The sequence below is a fragment of the Otolemur garnettii genome, unplaced genomic scaffold (assembly GCF_000181295.1).
Source record: "Otolemur garnettii isolate 467f Iridium unplaced genomic scaffold, OtoGar3 scaffold00007, whole genome shotgun sequence".
Taxonomy (NCBI): Eukaryota; Metazoa; Chordata; class Mammalia; order Primates; family Galagidae; genus Otolemur; species Otolemur garnettii.
In genome coordinates this window covers 31,140,138-31,167,338 of record NW_003852402.1, presented here as the reverse complement: position 1 = coordinate 31,167,338, position 27,201 = coordinate 31,140,138, and the positions used below count along the sequence as shown (strand labels likewise).

Genomic DNA, 27,201 nt, shown 5'->3' with positions numbered 1-27,201 from the left:
TACCTCTATCTATACACTCTACCTTCCTTTCTGTAATGACGGATGAACTCGGCCACGGGTACCTCTATCTATACACTCTACCTTCCTTTCTGTAACGACAGATGAACTTGGCCATGGGTACCTCTATCTATATATAACTCTGCCTTCCTTTCTGTAATGATGGATGAACTTGGTCACTGGTACCTCTCTCTATACATAACTCTACCTTCCTTTCTGTAATGATGGATGAACTTGGTCACTGGTACCTCTATCTATACATAACTCTACCTTCCTTTCTGTAATGACAGATGAACTCGGCCACGGGTACCTCTATCTATATATAACTCTGCCTTCCTTTCTGTAATGATGGATGAACTTGGTCACTGGTACCTCTATCTATACATAACTCTACCTTCCTTTCTGTAATGACGGATGAACTCTGTATTCATAGTTAAGGCCAACCATTTCACTGGTACATGAGGAAACACCCCTGCCTTCTCAATGATATTGCTCTAAAAGTTCCTTCTCCTCCCCTTCATCAATTCATCAAATATTTTCCTTTAATGGAGCTTTTCCATGAACCTAGAGTCCTGAGTTATTTCTTCCATCTTAAAGAGAAAACCTCAGCCAGCCATGATAGCTCACTCCTGTAATCTTAGCACTTTGGGAGGCTGAAGTGTGAAGATCACTTGAGGCCAAAAGTTTGAGACCAGCCTGGGTAACAAATGAAACCCTGTCTCTACTAAAAATGAAAAAGAAGTAGCCAGGCGTGGTACCATGTGCCTGTAGTCCTAGCTACTTGGGAGACTGAAGCAGGAGGATGGCCTGGGCTCAGAAGCGTGAGCTCAGATGAACTCTGACCACATCATGCCACTGCATTCCACCCTGGATGTAGACGGCAGACTGAGGCCCTTGCTCTTAAAGAAAAAAAAATTATATTTCATCCTTTTTCCCCTTAATCTACCACTTCATTTCTCCTTCCCTTTATTAAAATGCTTCTGGAAAAGAGATCCTGTACTTCTTTTCCCCATTTCCTCTCTCTTCATTTTCTCTAGAACCAAAAATGACTGTGCTAAGCCCAACAACTGTCAGAGGAGATCCTGACCTGCCAGTAGCAATGAAGCCACAGACCTCTGAACACAGCTGTTCATTCTTCTGACTACATCCTTCACGTGGTTTTCAGGACTCTCCATGTTCCTGGTTTTCCTTTCATCTTGTCAGCCATTTTTTTCAATCTCATCTAGTTGTTCCTTTTCACCTCCTCAACCTCTAATGTGGGAGTATCTCAGGGCTAAGTCTTCAGGTTTTTCTTCCTAACTTACATTCATTCCCCTGATGATCTTATCTCACATAACTTCAAATACCACTTTAGTGGAGATGATTCCCAAATTTATGTCTTTAGCTTAGATTACTCTCCTCTGCTTCAGACTTTTATATACAAGTGTTACTTAAGGCCTTCACCTGGATGCTTAATAAACATCTAAAACTTCATGTCCAAAACTAACTAATTATTTTTAACCTGCTCTTTAAACACAAGCCTCCCCAGTATTCAACCCAAAAGTCCCAACTCTTTCTCTCACATCCTACATAATTAATCTGTCAGCAAACTCCATTTCTATCACCTTCAAAATACACTCAAAACAGACGACAGCTACTAACTCCCCCACTTCCACCATGCCCCAAACCACCATCACCCTTCTCCAGATTACTGCAACAGTCTTCAAACAGGTCTCCCTGCTTCTGTACTTACCGGTCCTCCCGTCTATTGCAGATAGCAGCACAAGTCAAGTTATATCACTCCTATCTTGAGGAACAGTCTTTGGTGCCCCTTCTTACTTAAAAGCCAGAGTTCTCACTTTGAACAGTAAGACCCACTATGATACTGGCTTCTGGTTACCTCTCTGATCTCATCCCTTCTCAGTACAGTGAGAACCATTTCACTTGCTCACTCTACTCCAGCCACAAAGTCTGCTTTGTGGTTCCTCAAACATGCCGGGTATACTCTGAGTTTAGTGCCTTTGCAATTATGCCCTCTGCTTAGAGCCAATTTGCATAACATTTCCTATACATCTGTTCACTCCTCAGAGAGTCTTCTGCCTCACTATCTGGATTACAACTCTACTTCCAAACACCGCCATCATCACTACACTTTCACACGTACAGACTCACTATTTCCCCTTTATGTTTTTATTTTCTATGTTCAGCAATTATAATAAATATGTCAATGACGAATAGTTGGCACTAATGGGCCCTCTATAACTATAGTATGCAGTGCTATGGAGTTACACCACCATGGAGGTCATAAGGGCTTTTATGCAGAGGATTTAATGTGTTAGACAAGGTAATATGGCACAGGGTAGGGAGAATACGAGAACACATTAACTTGCTAAGATTAATTCAAATGTTGATGTGTCAAATTACTTCTGAAAACTATTTGCAATGCTGCTAGACTCATCAAAATTTTACTAGTTTTTGGCTGGGTACTTTAGCTTATGTCTGTAATCCAAGCACTCTGGGAGGCCAAGGCAGGTAGATTGCCTCAGCTCATGGTTTGAGACCAGTCTGAGCAAGAGCAAGACCCTTTCTTTAAAAATAAGTTGGCGTTGTAGTGGATGGCTGTAATCCCAACTACTTGGGAGGCTGAAGCAAGAGACTCACTTGAGCCCAAGAGTTTGAGGTTGCTGTAAGTTACGAAGCCATGACACTCTACGGAGGTGACAAAGTGAGACTCTGTCTCGAAAAAAAAAATTTTTTTTTTTTTACTATTTTTCATTCCAGGGTTTTCAACCTTTTTTAATCTCACAGCAAACTTGAACTTATAAGTTAAACTTCTATGGCACACTTAAATTATGCTGAACAAAAAAGAATAAAAAAAGGAATAGACTTATTGTGCTTTGAACTTCTTTCAAAATAATATATGAATGATTAAAAATTTTCATGGTACATCTAAGATCTTCTCATAGCACACCAGTGTGCTCGGCATACCAGTTGAAAATCACTGTTCTATTCTTTGTTAATTATTAAAAGGTTAAATAAAAAAAAAATTGTATTACCATTTTTCATTTCTTTCATACAACCAATCTGATAATAGAGGTTAATGTAACTTTCATCAAAGGAGAAAAATCATAGAAAACACATCTACTGTTTACAAATTTAAGCACTAGTAATATCTGTAATTAATAATACCCTGTATAATTTTTTGACACTATGATGAAACTCAAAAGGAGAAAGCTCAATAATCTATCTATTGACATGACCTGATTTTAATAAAAATACTTTAAACACATATACAAAATAACTTCACATACTTTTAAAATATGTAATTACCTTTGTTTCTTTGGAGCTCATTTTTCAAATCTTCAATAATAAAAGTACTTTTTTCCATTTCTTTTGTGTATTGTTCTACTTGCTCAGTGAGCGTCTTAATTTGACTGTCCCGTTCCTGTACACCCTATAAAATATTTTAAAACATCACATATTCCTACATGAATCTTAGCATGCATTTTATAATAAGCAGAAAGGTAGGTCCTGTTTTTCCAACAACACTGTAGAATATACTTTCTTGTAGGTAAAACTATGCCTTTTAAAATTTTTTAATACCTCAAACACAGTACATAGTGCAGGGTACACTGCTGTCACTCCAATACTGAAAGATGGACACGATAACTAACACTCGGGCAAACAGGAATTCCAGAACTCCCTAATATTTGTGGCTTCTCATAACTCCTTATATCTGACTTTTCCTCATCAATCATTCAATTTCATTTTTTTATAATTTTGTATATTTGTGTTTTGCCCTACTTTCTCTTTTATTCTACTTTTTTACCCTTTCAGTACTTCATTGAAAAATTTTATCGGCTCGGCGCCTGTGGCTCAAGCGGCTAAGGTGCCAGCCACATACACCTAAGGTGGAGGGTTCGAATCCCCAGCCCGGACCCGCCAAACAACAATGATGGCTGCAACAAAAAAAATGGTCGGGCGTTGTGGCGGGCACCTGTGGTCCCAGCTATTTAGGAGGCTGAGGCAGGAGACTCGCTTGAGCCCAGGAGTTGGAGGATGCTGTGAGTATGATGCCATGGCACTCTACCCAGGGGGACAGCTTGAGACTCCATCTCAAAAAAAAAAAAAAGAAAAATTTTATCCCCTATAACTGTTCTTATACACTAAATACTTCTCAAAATTCCTTACTTCTGGACTATGACTACAGCACAGATGACAAAAACGTCACTTCTTTCTATGTAAGTATATGTATATTCACCAAAAATAAAATCTTTAGGTAGCACAGTCAAATTATAACCCCACTTTTAGCTTATTTCACATTGTATAGGGTATGTCAGGACTTGGTTACAATAACCTTAATGGCTGAGTACTAAAATATTTTAAAATCACTAGTTTTTAAGTTTCATATTAAATAATTCCCAACCACAACAATGTATTAAACATATAAACATTGAAAACTAAACAAAATAATTTAGTCCTAACTGTAAACTTAATTCTAAAGTTAATTCTAAGTATTTTCTTGAGATCAGATGTTTGAAGCGATTTCAAAAGTCTTCATTACATACCCAGTAGTGCAAGCCACTAGATTAGGAACAGAAGATGTAATAAATAAGACAGGCGTGGTGGCTCATACTGGGATGATCCCTTGAGCTCAGGAGTTTGAGAAAACCCTGAGTAAGAGTGAGGCTCCATCTCTACTAAAGATAGAAAAAAGTAAGGTTGCTGTGACCTAGACTGATGCCATAGCACTCCAACCTGTGCAACAGTGTAAGACTCTGTCCCCCCAAATAAATAAATAAGTAAATAAATAAGACATTGTTCAGAGTTGAAAACTTAATAAAACTGGTTGATAAACTAAATTTGAGAATAAAACTGGTTGATAAACTAAATTTGAGAAGATTTTACCTGTTGTAGAGCCATAATACTACTTTTATCAGCATCAAGCTGGGCATTTTTAATTTTTTCCCTCAGGTTATGTAACATTTGCTGATATTCAATAATTTCATCATCTTTAGAAGACAAAATTAACTAGAAAATAAACAAAATAGATACGTTCGTTACACAAGAGGAAAATGAATATGACATTCTTCACTTAGATAAATAATGTATACCACTAGTTTGAGAAAATACTGGAAATAAAATTCTGCAGTAAGAAAGCATCAGCAATTACTGGTACAAACTTTGTTCCCTTCTTATATATAATCCGGAAATCACAGGAATTGATTCCAAAATAGACATTGTAACTTTCCCTTTTCAGAATTCAATCTTTGAAAAAATGTCAATCTTTCAAAATTCATTTCTAAATCAAAAGTTACAAATACCTCCACACAACTGCAAAACGCTTTATATAATTGATATCTATGAAATAAGCATTAAAATACCAATGACATGCATAGACTATTGTGAATGAATGGAAGGGAAAAACATCTTGTGTTCTTTGCAAAGACCAAATATTATGAAGATGTTTATCCCAAATCAATCTATAAATCAATTTCTAATTTTAATACATACTCAGAAAAAGAATCAACTAGATAGTCTATAAGAACTGAATAGGCTATTTCTAAAATCCACATTAAAAATGTTCCTGAAAATAATGAAAAATGTTCTAGAAAAATAATGTGATCAGCTTTTTTAGATATTAAGGCATATAATGACTAGTATACAGTAACAAGTATACACGGTTAGAAAATAGATCAATTTAATAAAAAGGAGTCCAGAATTAAATCCAAATGTAACAAGAAAGACTTTTATACACAATAAAAATGGCACGCCACATGTATTTCCATATTTCCAGAGGAGAAAGATAATGAATGATGTTTGGACAACAGAGTAGCTGTATTGCACCTATATTATACTCTTTATAGAAAAATAGATTACATGTTTCAATATTTTAAATGTAAAAGAAAACAGAAAAACATATAAGGAGAAAAGATGAGAAAACAAGTCTATATTTAGAAGTCTTTCTAATTATAACACAAAGGTTAAAAGCATTTAAAAAATCATAAATTTAACTATGCAATATAAAAAGCAATAGTCCATAGCCAAAAATACTATAAGCAAAAAAAAGTAATAAATTGGAAAAATGTGTTTGCAACAATATAACACAATTACACTAGCAGCAATTTATTCTACAGATATATTTGTGTATTTGTAAATTTATATATATATATACTGAGACACCATTAAAATACCGTAAAAGTGAAAACTGAAAATCTTGTAAAACATCACACAATAGGGAATCAATTATCAAATATTAATAATATGCTTATATTCAAAGAAGAATTACATAACCATTAAAAAGAAAAAAGCAATATTTTTATGTATTGATATAAAATAATTATTGAAAGATTTTTAAGTCAGAACAAAGTATACAATATATATAACATGCTATGCTATTTCCCCCCAAAGAATTAAATACATTAAAAACAAACAACTGGTTTTCCAGGGGTCTGTAAACTACAGCCCATGGGTCTAAACTGGCCTGCTACCTGTTTTTGTAAATAAAGTTTTACCGGAAAATTGTCTAGGGCTGCTTTCATGTTATAACAGTAAAGTTCAGTGGTCATATCAGAGACCAGATGGTCTAAAATATCTACCCTCTGGTCCTTTACATAAAGTTTATGACCCCTGACTGATTCTATAAGCCTCATTTCCATTGCTAATGTTTTTGTTTAAAATACGGGTTATCTGAGCTCCCCGTATGATAACCAATTCTAATGTGCTAATAAGATTTATGGGAAACCTGTTAGAAGCAATGACTCTAGAAGTGATAACTTTTAAAATTAGAATTACTCATTCAGAATCATTTCCAGTGTTTTTCAAAAATACAACCATCAAAATCTCAGCTTCTGACATGGTGAAGGCCAAGGAATTTTGTTGAGGTTGGTGAGTGCTAAGGAGGCAGAGAGGTAGGTGTATTTTGAAAAAGTTTCCCAAGGGATTCTGACAAATCTTTGCTTACTCCCACTAATTAGTCTGACATGCAAGACCGAGTTGGAAAAACTGCAGTTATTATCTGGAACTATACAACTAATATATACAAGGTAACTAAGAAGTGCGTTAAAAAAAAAAAATCACATTTAGAATCATGTATTTTAGATGGGAAATATATTTGGGACGTAAACTTCCAACAAAAAGTTTCAAGTTTAGCTCATGGATTCGGAAGAGTTCACATGCAATAACAAATGAGCTAAAGGAGTGTACAGTAGACAGTTTCAGAGCTTTTCTAGCTAAGAAATCTGATCAACTTTAAAAAAAAAACCCTCTTAAAAATGTTACTAACTAGTGTAAGACCTTTAAAGAAAAAATATGACTAAAATTTAAATCTAAACCATAAAATGAAAAAGTCATCTCGATTGAGACAAATACCTTCCATTCTTCTACTTTTGCATTGACAGCTACCATGACTGGATCATCTTCTTCGTTTTTTGCTTTCAAAAGATCCGTAAGCTCCTGTACCTAAAAGCCAAGATTTATTTGAAGAACTGATGTAAATTGGTGTAATATAAATGTATTTGTTATATACACACATATGCATATTTACATATATATTATATAAACACAAATATACACACACATACATATATGCACACTTACATATAGGTAATATATTTGTACATATATGCACATACATATATACACACATGGACACACGTATTTGTATGCACACATGCACAGATACATTAGAGTAGTCCCACAGTTAAAGGTGAATTTTAATGGCTTTTGCATTTTTGTAGTAGCGTTATTATCTTTTATTACTAAAGAATTACACTTTTGAACATTACTTTTAAATTGGCTTAATCCCCCATAAATAATGATCAATGTATGGGTTTCTAATATATTTATAGTGTATTTATTTTTAAGATAAAATTAAATTTTATGATCCATAGGACATTTGAGAATCATCTGTAGAAAATTCCTACTATTATGAGCTTTACAGGACTGTTGTCTACATTCTCGTTCAAGTGTCATTTACATATCCTAGATGACAAGAACACAAAGCGTGCAGGATTAGAGAAATATACATGAACAAATACATTAGCATGGCAACATATTACAATATTAGGACCACAGACAAAAATCACACCCTAAGAAGTTCAAGTTCTTGCTAATTGCAAACAAATGGTAATGAGACAAAACAAAGTTTACATAAATAAGTCATCCTAACAGGATTTCTTACTTGAAGTTGATAATGACTATTTTCTTTTTTTAACTGGTCCATTATATTATCTGTCTGATGCACAATAGCTTTCATCCTATTATATTCATCAGTCATCTTTTCCATTTCTTGTACAGACTCTTCCAGATTTTTTCTCATTTCTTCATTCTGAACTTCAATTTTCTCATTTGCTTCTGTTAAAGTCTAAAACAGTTAAAAACATTATGCTTAAAATATCATTTTTTATGAAACTAAAATGTAAACCAATTTAAAACTAAATGAAGCCATTAAGTGTCCATTAAAAAAAAGAATTTTTTGTGGACCTTTAGTATGAGCTGGTGTTGACCAGTCAATTCAAATTAAATATCAAGAAAACTGTACATAAGGCCCTCCAATAATGCCCAAGGTAAGAACATACAAAAAGAATGAATAAAAAATCGCAATTCAAAGTTGCAACTTATTTAATGTTTCATAAATACACAGTTGTAGATTTACACTAAAGAATTTACACGTAGGGTTAAATTATAATGAAATTCAAGTTTCATAAGAATCATTGCTCTGAACACCCTTCCATCCATTTTACCTGAATTTCATCTAGATATTGGACAAGTTCATAGTTTTTTTTAGACAACTGTGATCGGTAGTCACTGTCTTCTCCTCTTCTTGATAGAAGTGTTTCTTTCTGTGAATCTATTTGTTTCTGGTAATCCATAATATCCTGACGAAGCTGTTCATTCTGAGGGTAACCAAACACCACATTCCATCAAGGAAACCATTCATCAGGAAGAAATATAATTGCATCTTCTAAATAGTGCTCTGTCTATTTAAGACAATATTTCCTTAAATTCCCCAAGGTTTTACTATCCTTAAAAATCTCACCTTTTTCTTTAGACGTTTGTTCTCCAGAAAGGACAGGTAAGAGGTAATTAGCAATAAGAAAAGCAATACATAATTAAAAATAATGATCAGAAATTAAAGAAAGCAAAAAAGAAATTTTAGGAGAATGAGGTATATTATTTTGGATAACCAAAGAAAATTAACATTATTGACCAAAACAACACTTTATGTTAGAAAATTAAGATTTCTTATCAGAATAAACAATATAAAACTATTATTTGGCTTAGAAGAACCAAATAATAATCAGAATTTATGAGATTTCATGAGTAATAGACATTTTAAAATAATTTTGAGTAAAATAAGAGAAATAAGAACAGAAATTCTATTATCTATTCAATTAGCAAACACAGAATAGCTTATAAAACAGAAAGATTTACCCACATAGATCCAAAAGATGAATGTAGTACTTAATGGCCTCACGTTTTGTTTTCTAATTTCCTGAGACAAAGTCATATCCTAAAACTAGCCAGTTTGAAAACATGAGATACTTAGAAGATTCCAGTTTCAGTTACAATACAAATTTATGCAAACTTTTTTATTTTAACAAATATCTTTGTTGAACCCCCAAAACAAAACTTTTTACCAACCTCTCTTCTTAATTTGCTGTTTTCATTTTCTGCCTCTTCATTTCGAAGAGCCAACTAAAACGGTAAAAAAAGAAAAAAAAGGTAAAATTCAGCAGCAATTTAATATAAAACTATTAATTTTAAAATAATTTAGTTTTTAAATCCTCTCCGATAGAGAATCTTTAACTAATAAGAAACCTTTATCACCCTAAAGCATAAATAAAGACAAAATTTTCAAAAACTAAGGATGAGGAAGGAAAAACTGGTTCAGTTTAAAAGATTAAATACACACACACACACACACACACACACACAAACAAAACAAAACAAAAAAATCTGCTAACCAAAAGATACAGAAACAAATTATCCTCCCTCTGCCAGGCCAAATAGCCATAGTAAAACAAGTGGTTTTCCCTCCCAGATCTTCACATTTCACTGTTCTATTTTTTGCTTTCCATGAGAATTAAATTACTTAAAAAATATAAGGCAGTGCAACACAATGGTTAAAAAAGGCAATCTGGTGCTAGCTTTGGCAGCACATATACTAAAATTAAAATGATACAGAGAAGATTAGCATGGCCCCTGCGCAAAAGATGCCATGCAAATTCATGAAGCGTTCCATATTTTTTAGAAATAAATAAATAAATAAATAAACAACAAAAGGCAATCTGAAATTAGAATGGCTTAGGTTCATATCCCTTGTCCACCAATTTCCAGCAAAGTGTGAAAAAGTCATTTAACGTCCCTACCAAATTTAGTTTTCACGTTTTGTATATTGATGTAAGAATTAAATAAGATGCAAAGTCCTTACCATAATGCTTAGTGAATGAAATAGGTAGAAAACTATTCTGTGTTCTCTTCACCACATCAAAATCATCTCATTAGTGACTTTTGTTTCTCCAAACAAGCAAAATTATCATAATCATTATGATGTTTTTTATCTATTCTCTATACCTCTTTCCCCTTAGGACCTTTCACTTTTCTGTTATTCCCCTTTATTCACAGAAAGATAAAATAAGAGTGGTATATAACCATATTTAAAAGTCTATAATAACCAAATGTAGTCTGTGATTCTTGCTGGAACCTCAGATATTGGAGGTGAGAGGACAATGAAAAACATTACTGGTCTGCTAGAGGAAATCTAATTACAGACTAGACGACAGCATTGGATCAATATTAAATTTCCTGAGCATGGGAATTACATTGTAGTCATGTCTCTCTCTTTCAGAAGACATGTTTCAATAATTAAAAGTGTGAAGTATCGCATGGCGCCTGCGGCTCAAAGGAGTAGGGCGTTGGTCCCATATACCCCAAGTGGTGGGTTCAAACTCAGCCCTAGCCTTAGGAAAAAAGTGTGAAGTATCATGATATCTTCGATTAACTTCCAAATGGTTCAGCAAAAACAGAGAAAGACAGATACTTCTGTGAGGACAAAGATACTGATGGAAAAATAAGCAACTGTAGCACTGTGTTAACAAGTGAATGAATCTGCATGTTCTGAAGTGGAAAATTTTAACAAGGGAAAAAACCCAAAACTTAATGCTATAGTATTTAATGCTACTAATGCTTTTTTCCCTTGGCTTCTCACACATCACATTCCAATGTGTCTCCTTTCTTGAGCTTTTCCTTGAAGAACCTTTTCCTATCTCACTGCTGGATTAGACATTTCTCAGAAATATGCTTTACAATCACTTCAATAATATCTATGCTGATGACCCATAAATCCTCATTCTCAGCCCAGTGTCTCTTATGAATTCCATATCCAAAACCATCCTTTTTGAATATGCCCAGGAGGACCTCAAACTCAAAACAGGTATAGAACTGAAATAATAATCTCAAACTTTCCAGACCCCTCTGTGCTCTTTCTTAGTGAATGGCACAATCTTCCTACCTGATAGCCAAACCCAGAAAGTAGGCAGACTCTCCATTCCCCACTCTCCTCTAACAACCAATCATTCATGATGTCTAATTAACTGCATCTACTTCTCTCAAATATGTCTATGTCTCTCAATACTCTCAAGAATTATCTTAATTATTAGTACTTACCTGAATTAACACAAATATCTCTTTTATGGTATTAGCTCCCTTCAATCCACTCTCTACAAAGCAAGTAAACATTTAAAAAGTATTGATCTGATCATGATATTCTGTGCTCAAAATTCTTCATTGACTCATTTTAGGAAAAGGACCAAATTCTTCAGAAACTATCCTTGCTTATTTCTCCAGAGGATCATGAATATTAAAACTGGGAAGGCAGGATAGCCCAGACTCTTGAGTAAGCCTGTTTGAATTCAAATTCTGGTTTTACCACTTATCAGTTATATAACCGTCAGCAATCACTCTTTTTGTGTCTCAATTCCTTCATCTGTGGCACGGTAGATAGAAATGACTTATTTCATATGGTAAGTATGAAATAAGGACTAACGAAGTAATGCATATAAAGTACCTGGAAGAAAGTAAGGACTCTATGGAAGCTATATATGTCGATATTCCAGACAAATTCAATGTCATTTCCTAAATATACTATAATATCTCTTACCTCTTACACTGTATCTTTTACCTAGAATATTTTTTTCGTAACCACCATGTATATCCACATTTCCTTTGCCAGGCTGACTTCTACTTCAAGTCTCAGTTTACATACATATCACTTCCTAAACCTCAAGACTAATTTAGGTATCCCTCTTCAGAGTACCCCAGGGGACATCTTTATTTAACCCTTTAAGTTCACATGTCTAACATTATCCCTATGTTATGTTTATTATTAACTGTGAATATTCTTGAGAATCAGAACATAGTTGCCCCCTGTATTCAGAGTAACTAACACAGTCCCTGGCATGCTATAAATACTCAATATGACTGAATGACTGTTTAAGGTCAAGGAAAGAATTGCCAGCCTGTATCCATAGTCCCTCTCAAGGCATCTAACAGCTGGAACGCTCCATCAGCCAGATATTCAAGTTGTGTGTGTGTGTGTGTGCCTAGGAATAGAGATGGTACTTGAAGATAGGAATCGACAAAGTAGTTCCGATTAGCTAAGAGTGTATGACATGAATAAGTAAACTGATATACAGCCTAGATAAAATAACAAAGGTCTAAAAAAAACAGATATCTTCCTAAATAATTCTATTAGTGAATAAAATAAGTTGGATCCTTTACAATTACTAAAAAATCCATAGGTGTATTTTATTTTGCTGAGTCCACGAAACGGAAAAACCTCTAATCATTTATTACTAACCTTTCAGGCAGCATCAATCCATACTTTTTCCACCACAATAACTGTATTGGTAGCTAACTTTTAAATGATGCTTTTAAATCAGAGGTTCTCAACCTGTGGGTCGCGACCCACAGGAACTGTATTAAAGGGCCACAGCAATAGGAAGGTTGAGAACCACTGTTCTAAAGTATAGAGTAAAATACATACAAGAAAGGGGATACTTGTCCTTACAAACCAACTTATGATAGACTCTCTTTAAATAGCAATGTTATCTTATAATCATTTTTGGGTACTTGAAATCTATTTCTCTATTTCTGGCAGAACAATGGACAAAATAAGATTAACAGGAGTTAAGCTTTTTTTACCTTAGTGTCTTAATAGAAGGTCACTGTTAATGATATATTCCTGTTAATCTTATTTACAAAGGTAAAAAAAGCTTCTGGCCAGCAAGACTGGGTCAGTTATCACAGTTAGACACCAAATCTGTACCAAATTTGATAATAGCTAAGGTAAAATAACTATTATTAAATAAATATTAAACAAGTATGTTAAATAAATAAATAAATAAAACATTGAGTAAGATGGTGAGGTAAAACAGAAAGTTTTCTGCTGAGACATAGAAATTTATCTGCAAGAAAACAACTTTTGTTCTGAAACTAAATTTAAGTGAGCACTGTATGAACTATTTTATAACTAACAAGAAGTAACACAAGAGGTAATAACAAACTATGCTTGTTTTAAAAATATAATTTTAAATATGAATGCTTTATGAAACACTGACAATAACACAACTTACAAGAATGTATATGTATTATAGATAGTAAAGTACATCTGAAAACAAGGAATTTAACTGAATATATCAATAAAAAATTAATTTCCAAATATATTTCCAGCATAAATATAATAAATATAACTTTTTACTCAAATCAACTATCATAGTAAAGTCACTTGTTTATGAATAACTATTAATTTCTTCATACCAGTATTCAAGACCAAAGCATAAATTTTATATTATGTAATAATGTTAATGTCCTGAGAAAAATGTACCTCCAAATATAAAGAATTAATTTCCAGGTCATATTCACTAGAAGAACCTGATCCACTATATTTTAAAGCTGTGATGACAAAATAAACAGTGACATAAAACCTTAGAGACAAGTGTTTCATTCCTCAAATATGTATGCAACACAAAAACTGATACTGTTGCCAAATTATAGAAAGAAAAATCAGGTGTTCTATTAAGGTAACCTGACTAGTTAAGATTCATTAAAAAAGCGTTTTACTTGTTCATTAACTTTCTTCTCCTTCTCCAGCTCCTTTTCTATGTCCTCCAATTCTCTATCTTTTTGTTCCAATTGTTTTTCAAGTTGGCGAATTTCATCACGTAAAAACCGAGTGTCCCGTCCACCAGCAGACTGCTGAGCCATCTTAAAGCAATAAATCAAAAGTAAAAATCAAGCCCCTTACACTTAGAGGTTCATTACAATTAAATTTTTATTACGTTTTAGGATAGATACATTAGCTTAAGGACCACTTTTTTAAAAAATTCAACTTACTCAAACTTCAGTTCACAGCCTGACAATTCCTTACGCTTTCCCTGAGCCACAAGTACCAAACTAAAATGCAAAAGCATAAGATGTAGGCAATAAACAAACTATCAAGGCATCTCCTGAGGCTCAGAGATATAAAACCAGGCTACAAACCAAAGAGCTACAAACTCTTAGAGCCTAATCCTAGCAGCAAACTTCGGTGCTTTTAACCTCTCCTTTCCATCATAACATGGAATGTTTAGACCAGTGCTATCCAACAGGACTTTTTAGGATAATGGAAATGTTCTCTGCTGTCCAGTACAACAGCCACAATCTCCATGTAGCTATTAAGTACGTGAAATGTGACTAATGCTACTGAAGAACTGCACTATTGATTGTAACAGAAATATATAGGCATAAACAGATAGTTCTCAAAATCCATCAAAATCTATTGGGAATTAAAGCACATAGCTCACAGTCTTTCCTCCAAAGCCGGCCTAAAAATGTAATAGAGCACATAATTTTGCTTTACTCTATTTTTTTTTTTTACTTCTTTATTGAATTCATTATTGTCTCCCACTCCCACACACTAGATCATTATCCAAGCAGGAACATTCAATTTCCACTACGCCTGCTCTCTGATCTAACAGGACACTTTAATTCCTTGACTTCTCTTCTCCCTCCCCATCTCTAACCTTCCCCCCACTCAACCCAATCTTGATTTCCCTACCAATTCACCTAATAGTTCATAATCCTCACTTCAACTACTTTCCTGCCAATATCTTCAACTGCCCTACCCTTCTATTCTACAGTCAACTGCTTTGCTAAATACTAACACAGAATCAATCCAACTTCCTAATTAAGTAGTTCTTAAAAATGTGTGGCACTTTCCCAGGAACTGGATATGCAGTATAAGACAAGAGATAACTCATCCCAGCTCACAGTATTAACAAGTAGAAGAATCAGGACTAGAACTCAAGTATGACCTCTCCTCTCTATCTTCTACTTCAAGCTTTACCTGATTTCCTTACAATGTGACCACACCAGCTCCTACTCATGCTTTTAGCAGACAATATCATCTCCAACCGCTTAACTTTCAGGCACTGCCACCTACAAACATAAAAAGCTCTGTACACACCCACTCTTCCTCCCCCTCCTAATATAAAGGGAGGGTCTTCCTCATTCCAAAGGCTAATCAATTTGTACAACTTCCTACCATCTCAGAAATTTCAATGTATTTAGTTCCTCAACAATACATTCATATTTTAGACCTTGGCTTTGTCAAGTTGCTTCTCCTATAATACCCTTCTGTCACTATACCTCAAATCTCTACCCATCCTCTACTTAAGTTACTAGCAACCCTTCCGTATACTCCCTGAGACTGTAAGCTCCATCCAGCCACTATTTTTATTGTATTCACAATTGGATGCTCAATCCTTACTAGAATTTAAGGCACATCATAGTCATGCAGAATATATACTGAGCAAATTAGCAAATTAAGTAACTCTGAGCACAATGTCATCCCTGTGATTTTTCCAGCTATAAATAAAAAAAAATTTTAAATAATTCAAAATAAGAAAAATGAATGACAATTACATTCTACAATTACAGGACATACAAAAGAACATACCTCCAGTTCATTTTCCAGTTTCATGACTTTAGTTTTTAACTGATTCTCTATTTAAAAAAAAAAGAGAGAAATGTTTCCACTGGTTAGAGTTACCTGAGGACAAGCTTTCAAATGAATTGAATAACAGAAAATAATTATTTTAAAGGATTCCATTATGATTACAGCAAGGCAACATATAAGAAAATAACTATTATACATTAGACCCATAAAATAGGACCTATAAAAATATATTTTAAAATAAACTAAATACATACAGTTTATAGAACACATTACTCTACCTTAATGAATAAATGGACTTTATTATTTAACCCCATAATAAACTTATTCCAAGGTGCTTACCAAATTTTGCTTGTTCTTCTCCAGCTTTTTCGACTTCTTCCAAGGCTAGCTCTACTTCTTGGGCTTTCATCTAAACATTAAAACAATTATTTAAATATGCCTTTATACTGGAATGTAGCAATAAGTAATCCCTAGTGTCTACAAGGGACTGTACAAGGAGACATTTGGTAGACATTTGTTGAATGAGTAAATGAATTATTTTCATACTTAAGGTTATAATTTCCAGATTTTTAAATTTACAACATCTTTGACTCTACCTTTTACCTCAAGTCCTCAAGTCTTATATCCAGTTTCGCAACTTCTTTTTTTGCCATGTTTCTCACTAATTCTTACCTGTTCTTACCTGCTCTCATCTATAATTTTATATCTAAAAGCCTTCATAATTTTATGTCTAAACAGTTCCAATTCCTTTCTATGACCTAAAAAACATAACTCAGTTTTGCAATCCTAAGGCTTATTTCTGTATCTACTAGCATGGTTCAAAAATCTTTATTAGCCTCTCAATTGCTGAGAGCACATAATAAACCTTTATAATCTACACAAACTACCTACCCAAGACTTACTTTCTTTACAACCTTCTAAACCTTTCCACATGTAAAGAATAAACATGTTTCCCATCCTCAGTATTTATTTATGAACCACTGGCACTAGAATTCCATTACCATCTTACCATTACCATCCAGAACTACCGTTCAGTCTTTGTCCTTTTTATGAAGTCTTCTGATACCTCAAAAATCACTTCCCCCCAACCCAACAAACGCCTCTAACAGTCACTGTCTACATTTTCACAAAATTTAACTTCTACATTATTTTTAAACCAACTGTTCTGTTTCCCCTACACATTCTTTTAGGAACCTTAAGTAGAAATGGGTGATGTTTACACACAAAATCCTCAACCCACATTTGAAGGTATTTCGGGGTGATTTAAATATTATCAAGTACTTCCGCAGGGATTTAAAAAGAGATTCTTAAATTTCCTCTAATAGCCAAAACCTACTGCATACAAACCTTCATCAGTGACTGAGTAATTCTGAAAAGGTGGATCATATTTTCTTGATTTTCATTTTTTAGCTCATTTACTTCCACCTAAGTAAACAGAAAAGCAATATTTTTTTAATTTTATAACTTTAAGCAAAATATTATAACTCTTCTAGTTATGCCATTCAGTGATTTAAGGGACAACTTAATCATGGATCAATGTATATGTACATGTATTATTTATCAATTAAACACCTTGGATAAGGAAATCAATAAATTGTCTGCCAGTTCTTCCTGACGAGGTAGGTCATCTGGGTCAACTTTCATTAACTCTTTCCAGTTTATATTAGGTGGCATCTTGAATTCTTTCACTGTGCTCCGCTTCTGTAACAAAATAGGTAGATACTAGCATTTTTAACATAGACAACGCCACTGTTTTTTACAATAGAGTGTTTTACAGTCTACATCACTATAACTTTCTATGGTGTTAGCAGAGCTGTGGCTCCTTAACCTCAAGACAGACAGAATGAGCAAAATAGCCTTGATCAAAATTATAGCAGTCACGACAGACACTGTGCCTACAACAAAATATGACTCCTACCTTGCTAAAATAAAACTAACACAGGTCAGGACTGAGGTTCTGAGTCCCCTTCTGAACACCCTCTCCCATCAAGGCGCGCGAACGCCTACTCGTGCCAAGTGCCAGGGTGTGTGGAAAGCCGAAAATGACCTCTGATGAAAAGAAACTAGGAATGGAGTTAAGAAAAAAAATATGCAGAAGTAAACAACTGAAACGAGTGAAGTGTGGGGAAACCAGACCTGAAGTTAAGGCAGAAGGATTGCAAACCAGAGCCTAGATGGGGCGGGGTAGGTAGGAGGTTGCAAGCGGGCCCTGAGGCTAAACAACCAGAGAGGGAACGGACTCCCCTTCTCGCTTACAAGGATCCACCCACCTAGACCAGCCTGGCAACCAGCGAAGGTCTCTCATCTACCGCACCCACCAAGCTGGGCCCCGCTGCGGCTCCGGACAGCTCCCTAGAGCGGCTCCACGCGGACTCTGCGTCCGGCTAACCGGTCCCGAGCCAGCCAAAGCGACGACGGCTGCTAAGCGACACCATTCCCCACCCCGGGGGCCAGAATAAGGTCCCGGATGCACGGGGAGCATACAGTTCACGACCGTGGGTGACGCTTTACGTTCCGATTACACGCCAGGTTCCCTGGACGCCGGTGTTGAAGACTGAAGGCGTGGATGAGGACTCCAAATCCCAGAGTGCAGTTCTGCCCTGAAGCTTGTGCATGCTGGGAATTGAAGTCTCAGAAGGAGGCAGGGCGCTCCCGGCGTGCAGTGCGGGACGCTGCGCCCGTACCGGGGCGGCGGGTGAAGACTAGGAGGCGGGAGGCGCGGAGGCTGAGGTGCGTCCGCGCTGGTGGGCCGAAAAAGGTGGACCATGACTGTGGCTTCGGTGGCTTCATTCGCTGGGCTGCTCTTCCTGCGGTTTTCCTAAACCATTCCCTGGTGGAACCGCTCCCAGGTGAGGTCGAGCTGTCGGGTCAGCAGATGGGGAGGAGTTGAGGGGAGCGGTCCGGGCAGTGGGAAGCGCCTATTGGGGCCCAAGGGCCTGGCCCGGCTTTAAAGAGGTGGGAGGATTTCGCTTTCTCCTGAAGCGTTTGCAAGCGGCATTCAGGGTAGTTTCTTCTGTAAGAATGGAAGGAAGAAGTTTCAGCCTTTTTTGGTGTCAGAATCTGGGCAGAGCGGGGGCCACGCAGCCATGCCTTGGTTTGGGTGCGAGAGAATTGAGGACACCGCATCCTCCTACTCCTCCCGCCTTGCTCGTAACACCATTGCTTTCTCGGATAGAAGGGCTTGAAGGTTGGGGACCTAGGAAAAAGTGAAGGCTCTAGCACTGCGTGGGTGGAGAGGGAAGGGACGGGAAACTCACCTACACGGCTGTTGTCACTTGGTTACCCAGGGCACTGCAGTGAAAGCACCCTGTAATCAAGTGTTGACCATTCTGAACTCTTAGGAAGTTTTGCTCATCCCACTGCTCACTGTTCTGGAGTGTGATAGACCACTAGGTAGTTTTCTTAAAAAGCTGAAGATGTGATACCATAAATGTTATTTCCAACTACTTGGACCAGTGCCGCTCATCTTTATCTTTTGTAAGCGCTTATTTTTTATTCCTTTACGTAATTGACTACATTTCCTTTGAAAATAAGGAATGAATTTCTTTTTAAACCTTGAGTTTGGGCAAAACAAGAACTAGCTCAGTAGGAAATAAAGATTTTGTGAGATGCATTTCAGGTATTCATGAAATTTGTAGGAATAATTTTGTATATTCCTTTTCTGAAAGATGATATGACAGAAATTGTTCATTATGTTAGTTAATCTTCACAGCAATCCGGTGAAACAGGTGCCTACATGTTCTCATGTTCCATCTATGTTAAGAAACTTGAGGCTTGGAGAGTTTAAGTACTGTGTTTTAATATAATGTGATTGAACACAGGTTTTAATGACTGGAGTACATACTAACTGCTCTACTAAATCCCCAAACATTGTGGGAAGCAGTATCTATAAAGTGCTTTGTCTTTTTTCTTGCTATTTCTGTTATATGTTATCACATTCTAATTTTATAACTTGATTCCATTTGAATTAAATACTCTTCATATTCGGTGTTTTTATTCTTAACTTGGCAGGGGATGGTAGGGAGGAAATTTAATTTTTATTGAGCATGTATTATGTACTGTGTTTACTAGTGCGTATTTTCTCAATAGTAATCTGTTATTTTTACTATAGCACATTTTTGTTTATTATAATTATTATTTTTATTAATTTGGTAGTTCATCTGTGTTGGTTTCTTACACCCTCACTCTCTTGCTTACATTTATATTCCCAAGAACTCAAGTGTCTGGTCTAATGATAAGTTTTTATTTATTTATTTATTTATTTAGTTTTAGTCTCACTTTGTCACCCTTGGAAGAGTGCCATGCTCACAGCAGTCTCCAACTCTTGGGCTCATAGTGACTCTCTTGCCTCAGCCTCCCCGTTAGCTGGGACTACAGGCACCTGCCACTACACCCTGCTATTTTAGTGATGAGGTCTCACTCTTGCTCAGCACACTAGGCCTTCCACAGTGCTAGGATTACAGGTGTGAGCCACCACGCCTGGCAGTCTAATGATAAGTTTTATTATAATTTTTCAGAAATGAGAAGGAGTTTAGAGAAGTTATTTCATAATAGATGAAGCTGAGACTGTAACCTAGATCTCAGTGACGATCCTTGTGAAAAGCAAAATCTTGCTTAAATTTCATTCTTTAACTCGTAACGTTTTGATCTTGTACACTGTGGTTGACACTGGAGCTGCAACAAGGAATGAGTTAACTGGTTCTTGGGCACTGTCATCTATTTGTACCTAATTGTAAATGATAAAACTTACTCAAGTTCTAGGTCACAGTAACTCATCATATTTCTTTGAGGAAAATTTGTTAAAACTCTATTTTTCATCAGACTTTCTGCATCCATCAATTTTCATCAAGAGGTGGAATTTAACTGGCAATTGTGAAGATGGCTTGTTACAGAAACACATGCCTGGACCTGCCTTCTTTTTTTCCCCCTAGGTTTTTATGAGAAGCTTTATGTGACCAAAATCACTTCACAAGAAAGTCTTCCCTTTTATAATTGCTACATTTGTTCCCTGAACCAAAGATTCTATATTTCTTAGAAGTTACTTGCATTTTCTTGTTGCTGCCTTATCAAGAAAATGAATGGTAGCTTACTTTTCTGGGTCTAAAATAAAATGTGGCCATAAGAAATTTAGTATCCTATGTATAGTAAATGTTTTATTTTGTCTTATTTTAGGGGTTAAGAATGAGTGTGCAACAAACAGACACTTGTTTGCCTTCAACATGAGATTTGGAAGATAAGTAGGAGTCATGGTGAATGTAAACTTTGTAGACCAAACTAACTACATTAACAAACTTTAGTAATTAAATATAGTAGATTACTTTTCTTATAAAAGATGATATAATAATAATGATATTGGGAGGACTTCCCCAATTACCCAAGAGGATGACCTGGGAAAACTTTCCTTTCCAGGCTAAATATTTTCACATTGATGTGAACTTATTTTGTAGGTTGATGTTTTTTTAATTTTATAAAGTTGTATTATTACACAACATCAATACTCTAAACAATTTTGTTGAAGGAATTGTGTTTCATATCTCTACTGTAGCTCATGAGTAGTTTTTAATTGCAGTTGGATTTTGTGCACGTAGTGACACCCCATTTTTGCAAGCAAGCGTAAATCAGTCATCCCATCCTGATAGTCGGCAGCCATCTGTGAGTTTGCTCTTACACGTAGGAAAAACAAGAAGTTCCCACAACTAACAGCAATGATGTGTTACATGATTGCAGTAACGGCCCCCAGTGAGTCATGTCAGTCTATACCCTTATTGTAAACCCTTCCTTTCCCCAACCTCTACTTTGCAAGTGGATTCTTTTGGACATAATTTAAGAAGACTCCACATCTGAACTAATGACATGCTCTTTCTCACTTTCTCTCATAATACACTCCCTTGAGGAATCTTAACAATTTTGTTGTCTTAACCCTTTTTTAATCTCTCTCTCTTTGATTCTGGATTTACCTTCCTTGATTAGTAGTAAAAACATAGTAAACAAAAGCATATGAAGCTTTGGAACTTGCCTTTCTATTGTCTTGAGATCATCGTTTAAAAAACCCACGTTAACCTAATAGAAGATTTGACTATAAGTAGCAGCGACTAGCTTTGAAAAATAAGACCCCTCCCCTTTCAACCTGCAGTCTCCAACTCATAGGCCACAGACTGATACTGGTCCATGTCCTGTTATGGACTGAGCTGTGCAGCAGGAGGTGAGAGGCAGTTGAGGATATGAAGCTTCATCCGTATTTACAGCTGTTCCCCATCACCTGCATCACTGCCTGAGCTGCACATCTGTCTGATCAGGAGTAGCATTAGATTCTCATATGAGTGTGAAACCTATTATAAACTGTGCATGTGAGGGATCTAGGTTGTATACATCTTATTAGAATCTAATGCCTGATATTCTGAGACAGAGATATAATGCACTTGAGTCATCCTCAGACTGTCTGACCTCTGCCTCACCCTCACCTGGTTTGTGGAAAAATTATCTTCCATGAAACTGGGCTGTAGTGCCAAAAAGATTAGGTCCCACTGCTTTAAATCATCAAGGTCTAGTCATGCCACAGGATAGCTATGAGCACATGAATGACCCCAGGCACAACTAATAGATACATACAGATAAATATATATTTAGAGTGTATAGCACAAACATGTATATCTGTATCAGATAAAGATATTTGTATTGATTTGAGTGAATTTATTTTTTAAGTACTTCAGATAAAGATACCTAACTTAACAAGCAAAATCTTCTCAATATGTAAGTAATTGCTATAAATCTAGCAAGTTAACCTTAAAACTATAGTGACTCCCAAATTCTTATAAAAGATTTTATTACTATTAGCCTACTTAGCTAAATTGTCATACTTTACAACAAAAAAATTCTAAATTCAGATATTGCATAGTCAGTAATTTGTATGTGTATTACGCATATATTTTAAAACTACAGCTATGAAGCCAATGTATCAAAGTATCCAAGATGTCAGAATCTCTTAAACATATTACAAGTACTATTAAAATAGGATACATAAGTGATTCCCAAATATAATTTCAAAGTATTAGAATCACTGGTTTAACTTATAGCTTTTTCTTCTATTAATTTTAAACTTTCCTATGGTTAGAACATTGAATCAAACAGCATTTTTCACACCAACTGAATTAGTGTTAGCAGATCAAGGGACTTGAGTTATGTATGGGAGAGAGGGGTTTCTGACCCGTACACAAAACTTAATTTTTATTTACCTAATGATGGGTGCTCTGAGTTGTTTCATTTTGTTTTTCTAAATCATAACATATGTATGTTGCTAACTAGTGTAGGATCTTGTTCCTTGGTTTCTCTATTTCTTGGTCTGCTCCCTCATTTTAGTATAGTACCTCTTCTAGTTTCCTTAAGACACATCATATGTAAATTTTTTAAAACCTTGACTAACTTACTATGTTTTTATTCTTTCCCACTTGGAAAATTTGAGTTACTAATATAGATTTCAGAATGGAAATCATTATTCCTCAGAAATTTGAAAAATTACTCCCTTTCAGAGAGGCAATTTTTTTTTTCTAGCTTATAGTATTGTTGGTGAAAACATGGTTGATTCCTCCCGTTTGATATGGAACCTGCTTTGTTTATGGATGATTTTATCTCTAGCATTATAAAATCTTACAGGATTCTGTGCCCAGTTGAAGAAGCAGGCTGGAGAGTTTAGACATAAAATGTGTCAGGCTCAGCGCCTGTGGCTCAAGTGGCTAAGGTGCCAGCCACATACACCCAAGGTGGCGGGTTCGAATCCAGCCCGGGCCCGCCAAACAACAATGACGGCTGCAACCAAAAAATAGCCGGGCGTTGTGGCGGGCGCCTGTGGTCCCAGCTACCTGGGAGGCGGAGGCAGGAGACTTGCTTGAGCCCAGGAGTTGGAGGTTGCTGTGAGCTGAGATGCTACGGCACTCTACACAGGGGGACAGCTTGAGGCTCTGTCTCAAAAAAAAAAAAAAGTGTCAACAGACTTTCCTTAACCTTTGTTTTCAGTGTGTTCCCTTTGTTCTCACTTGTATCCACTATTCCAGAGACCCCATTTTGTATATACTTGAGAGAAAATCTCCAGCCTTCTTCCATGGTGTAGGAGCGATGATTACTTAGCTGTATCTAGTAAGGGGGGCGGGGGGGGGGGTCTGAACTGAACTGTAACACATGTGTTTCAGTAATGCAGCTTAGAGGTGAATGGCACTAAGCTAAACTTCTCTGGAAAATTAACATGCAATCTTTATTTTACTTATCTACCTACTAATTGAACTTATTTGAAAAAACGTATTGCCTATTTTATTTTTATGTTTTTTTTTTTCCAGCTTTTGTCTGCAAGTGCTTGTAGGAAAGATGGCTGACATTAACCTCAAAGAAGTAACCTTAATAGTAGGTGTAATTACTGCCTGCTATTGGAACAGCCTCTTTTGTGGTTTTGTTTTTGATGATGTTTCAGCAATACTGGATAATAAAGACCTACATCCATCTACACCTTTAAAAACCTTATTTCAAAATGACTTCTGGGGAACCCCTATGTCTGAGGTAAGTAAGTAAATACTGCTTATACATATTTCAGATTTTAAAACATTTTGGTAGTTTATTACTCCTGATTCTTTTTTTATCAACATTGTCATCATCTCAGTTATAAATTTTTCCCCTAAAGATTTATCTGAGACATAACATGTCGGTAATAAATTTGATAGAAAGTTGAAGGTGTGATTATAATCTACATTCTTTAAAGCAGTACTTGATTTCCTTTTTTGTCTGTGTATCTTGGTAAAACTTTAAAAAATAATACAGGTATGTGAAAAACATATGTCGGGAGAACAACAGGTGTGATACAAGTCTGTTTCTTGCCAAATGACTTTTTTCTCTTTTTTTCTGTCTTATAAGTGATGCAAAAAAGATGACTTTGTATTTCACTATTTAAAGTATAGCAACTTGAAATAAATTAGACTTTAAGGGTTAAAAATAGTAAGTACACATTGTCATCTTCTCTGCAGGGAAAAAATGGTTATTAAAAATTTTAAATCATTGTCATATCTGTTACTTGATAGTCATTTGGGTTTTATCTTTAGAACTCAAAAGTTTAGTTCATTGTTATGAGGGTATTTTTACTCTGCCAGTAACTTTCCTTTGAAGATCAATTGATTAGACTATTTGGGATTAAATCCTGGTCAGCGTGGGATCATTTGGTTGGATTTTAGTTCTGTTTTATGTTTGCTGTGTGAAATAGTTGAGCATACAGCTTTTAGATGGCAAGTGATTTTCCTGAACTGTCAAAGAGAATAATACTTGAGGATAATAAATAAATTAATATATCTATCTATAATATGCCTGGCACATAGATACTGAATGAATTATTGTGGAAACATAACATGTAATACTTTGTTTCTCAGAGATAATTTGTGACCTCTTTTCTCCCCCAAATTTGGAAGCTTCTCAAGGGTAGGGATAGAATTTTTTATTCCTCTAAGCACAAAGCACATCGTAAATATTTTTTTCTTATTAAGTAAACAGATCTTATTTGTCTCTAACCTTTCTATTCTCACCCAATTCTAGTTTTTGGGAAAAATCCTTTGATAATAAGAGAAAAACATGGCCATATGATATGTTATTTCCAGACATTTTGCTCCTTTCTACTGCTACCCTTGGTCCCCAGAGATCATCAGAAATGTTTTTCACTCCCCTACCGTATGGTAGTTATCTGTTGTGATTTTAGTCATTATGTTGAGATTTTGAACTGGAAGTTTAACAGGCCAGATTAAAGAGTCTATGTCACTGAATTATATTCTAGGATGTAATTATATCCTAGAAGCCTAGGCATATATACACATAATAAGGATTTTTATCCCAATGTGAATCTTAAAAACACATTTTAAGACATTCTCCTGAGCCATATGAAAATAACTGCCATATTAGGGGTCTTTGGACTCCTATGGACTTCTGAGTAGTTAGATTATCTGTTTAGTAAGTCCATTCTGTTTATTGCTAGTTCACTGAATCACATCTCTGGCTGCCAAATCAAAATCAGCCTAGGCCTTAGAAAAATAAATAATAAATAGCCAAGCTTCTATCCAAACCTGTTATTTGAGATAATCTCTCAGAATCAGATGTAAGCATCAATATTTCTTATCTTATTTTGTGTGTGTGTTTTATTATTTTTGTTGGGGGGGGCAGTGCTTTGTTTGTTTGAAGTCACCCAAGTGATTGTGCGGTGCAGCCATGGCTGAGAACCACTGTCTCAGATAAATCTTTAGGGGAAAAATTCATAACTGAGATGATGACAATGTTGATAAAAAAAGAATTAGGAGTAATAAACTATCATTATACTCATGCTTATTTTTGTCAAATAAAATTATGATTTTACTAATAAAACTATTAGTATTGTGATAATAGTATCATAATACTTGTACTATTAGTATTTATTTACTAATAAATTATTAGTATTATGATTTTACGAATATCATAAGTAATTTTTTCTTTAATGTGTTTGATAATTAAGACCTGAATTGTTTTGTTCATAATGGATATAACTGTTGTACTATATTTTCAGGGTAAACTTGATATCTAATAAGCTGATGATTGATTGTCATAGTAGGGTTTTAATTAGATTTCCAATGTGTGGCCTATTAGTTATGTTAATGATTAATCTTTTAGTTGGCCATTACTTTTAACATATATACATCTACTAGACCTAACTGAATATTTATGTGTACTGCAATTAAAAATAGGTATTCCCTTCTACTTTCTGGTTTTATACTTTTACCGATCAGGTGTGTTCCAGTGGAGCCACAATAATATTTCAGAAAAAAGATTTCTAGGTTTCTAGAATATTTTTCTGCTTTCTTGTACTAAATGTATCAGTTCAATACAGTGCCTTAAAAATAATTTTGTATACCTGAGATGAAATTTGATGTTAGGTACAAGAATTAGCCAAACAGGAAAGGATATTCTGAGTAGATGGTATGTCGTGGTATATGTAGTCAGTGCAAGCAGAGATGGTAAAATGCTCCTAATTTCAAGATGGGAAAGGTAAAGTTTTTATGTCCTTCATGTTTACTTGGATGGAGCTGGAAAATATTCTTCTTAGCAAAGTATCACAAGAATGGAAGAAAAAGTATCCAATGTACACAGCCCTATTATGAAACTAATTTATATGAACGCTATAACCTAATTACAGCCTAAGAATATGGGGAGAGGGAGGAGAGGGGCAATGGGTG

The 27,201-nt window shown here is 35.3% G+C and overlaps 2 protein-coding genes and 1 non-coding gene across 7 annotated transcripts in view; 2 read left to right on the top strand and 1 right to left on the bottom strand.

Annotated features, from left to right (window-relative positions):
- The window catches only part of CEP290 (centrosomal protein 290), a 91,231-nt gene extending 72,674 nt beyond the window's left edge, over positions 1-18,557 (bottom strand). For 2 of the 5 annotated variants that reach the window (XM_023509307.1, XM_023509310.1), the window contains exons 1-12: positions 18,247-18,557; positions 17,549-17,677; positions 17,324-17,401; positions 16,316-16,385; positions 15,977-16,023; positions 14,101-14,244; positions 9,622-9,675; positions 8,721-8,873; positions 8,159-8,341; positions 7,348-7,437; positions 4,885-5,007; positions 3,307-3,430 (exon numbers count right to left, since the gene is read on the bottom strand). In XM_023509307.1, the coding sequence (XP_023365075.1) occupies positions 3,307-3,430; positions 4,885-5,007; positions 7,348-7,437; positions 8,159-8,341; positions 8,721-8,873; positions 9,622-9,675; positions 14,101-14,244; positions 15,977-16,023; positions 16,316-16,385; positions 17,324-17,401; positions 17,549-17,650 (1,168 nt within the window). In that variant the 5' untranslated portion in view covers positions 17,651-17,677; positions 18,247-18,557. Of the gene's footprint in view, positions 1-3,306; positions 3,431-4,884; positions 5,008-7,347; positions 7,438-8,158; positions 8,342-8,720; positions 8,874-9,621; positions 9,676-14,100; positions 14,245-15,976; positions 16,024-16,315; positions 16,386-17,323; positions 17,402-17,548; positions 17,678-17,894; positions 18,026-18,246 lie in introns of all 5 variants that reach the window. The other 3 variants (XM_023509309.1, XM_023509308.1, XM_023509311.1) reach the window with 3 other exon arrangements.
- On the top strand, positions 10,121-10,228 carry LOC111723097. The gene has a single exon (XR_002771716.1). It is a non-coding gene; the product is annotated as a U6 spliceosomal RNA (small nuclear RNA).
- A 77-nt stretch (positions 18,558-18,634) lies between the features above and the next one.
- Positions 18,635-27,201, top strand: part of TMTC3 (transmembrane and tetratricopeptide repeat containing 3) — a 47,532-nt gene continuing 38,965 nt past the window's right edge. The window contains exons 1-2 of the mRNA XM_003783371.1: positions 18,635-18,825; positions 24,304-24,520. Of these exons, the coding sequence (XP_003783419.1) occupies positions 24,332-24,520 (189 nt within the window). The 5' untranslated portion in view covers positions 18,635-18,825; positions 24,304-24,331. The remainder of the gene's footprint in view (positions 18,826-24,303; positions 24,521-27,201) is intronic.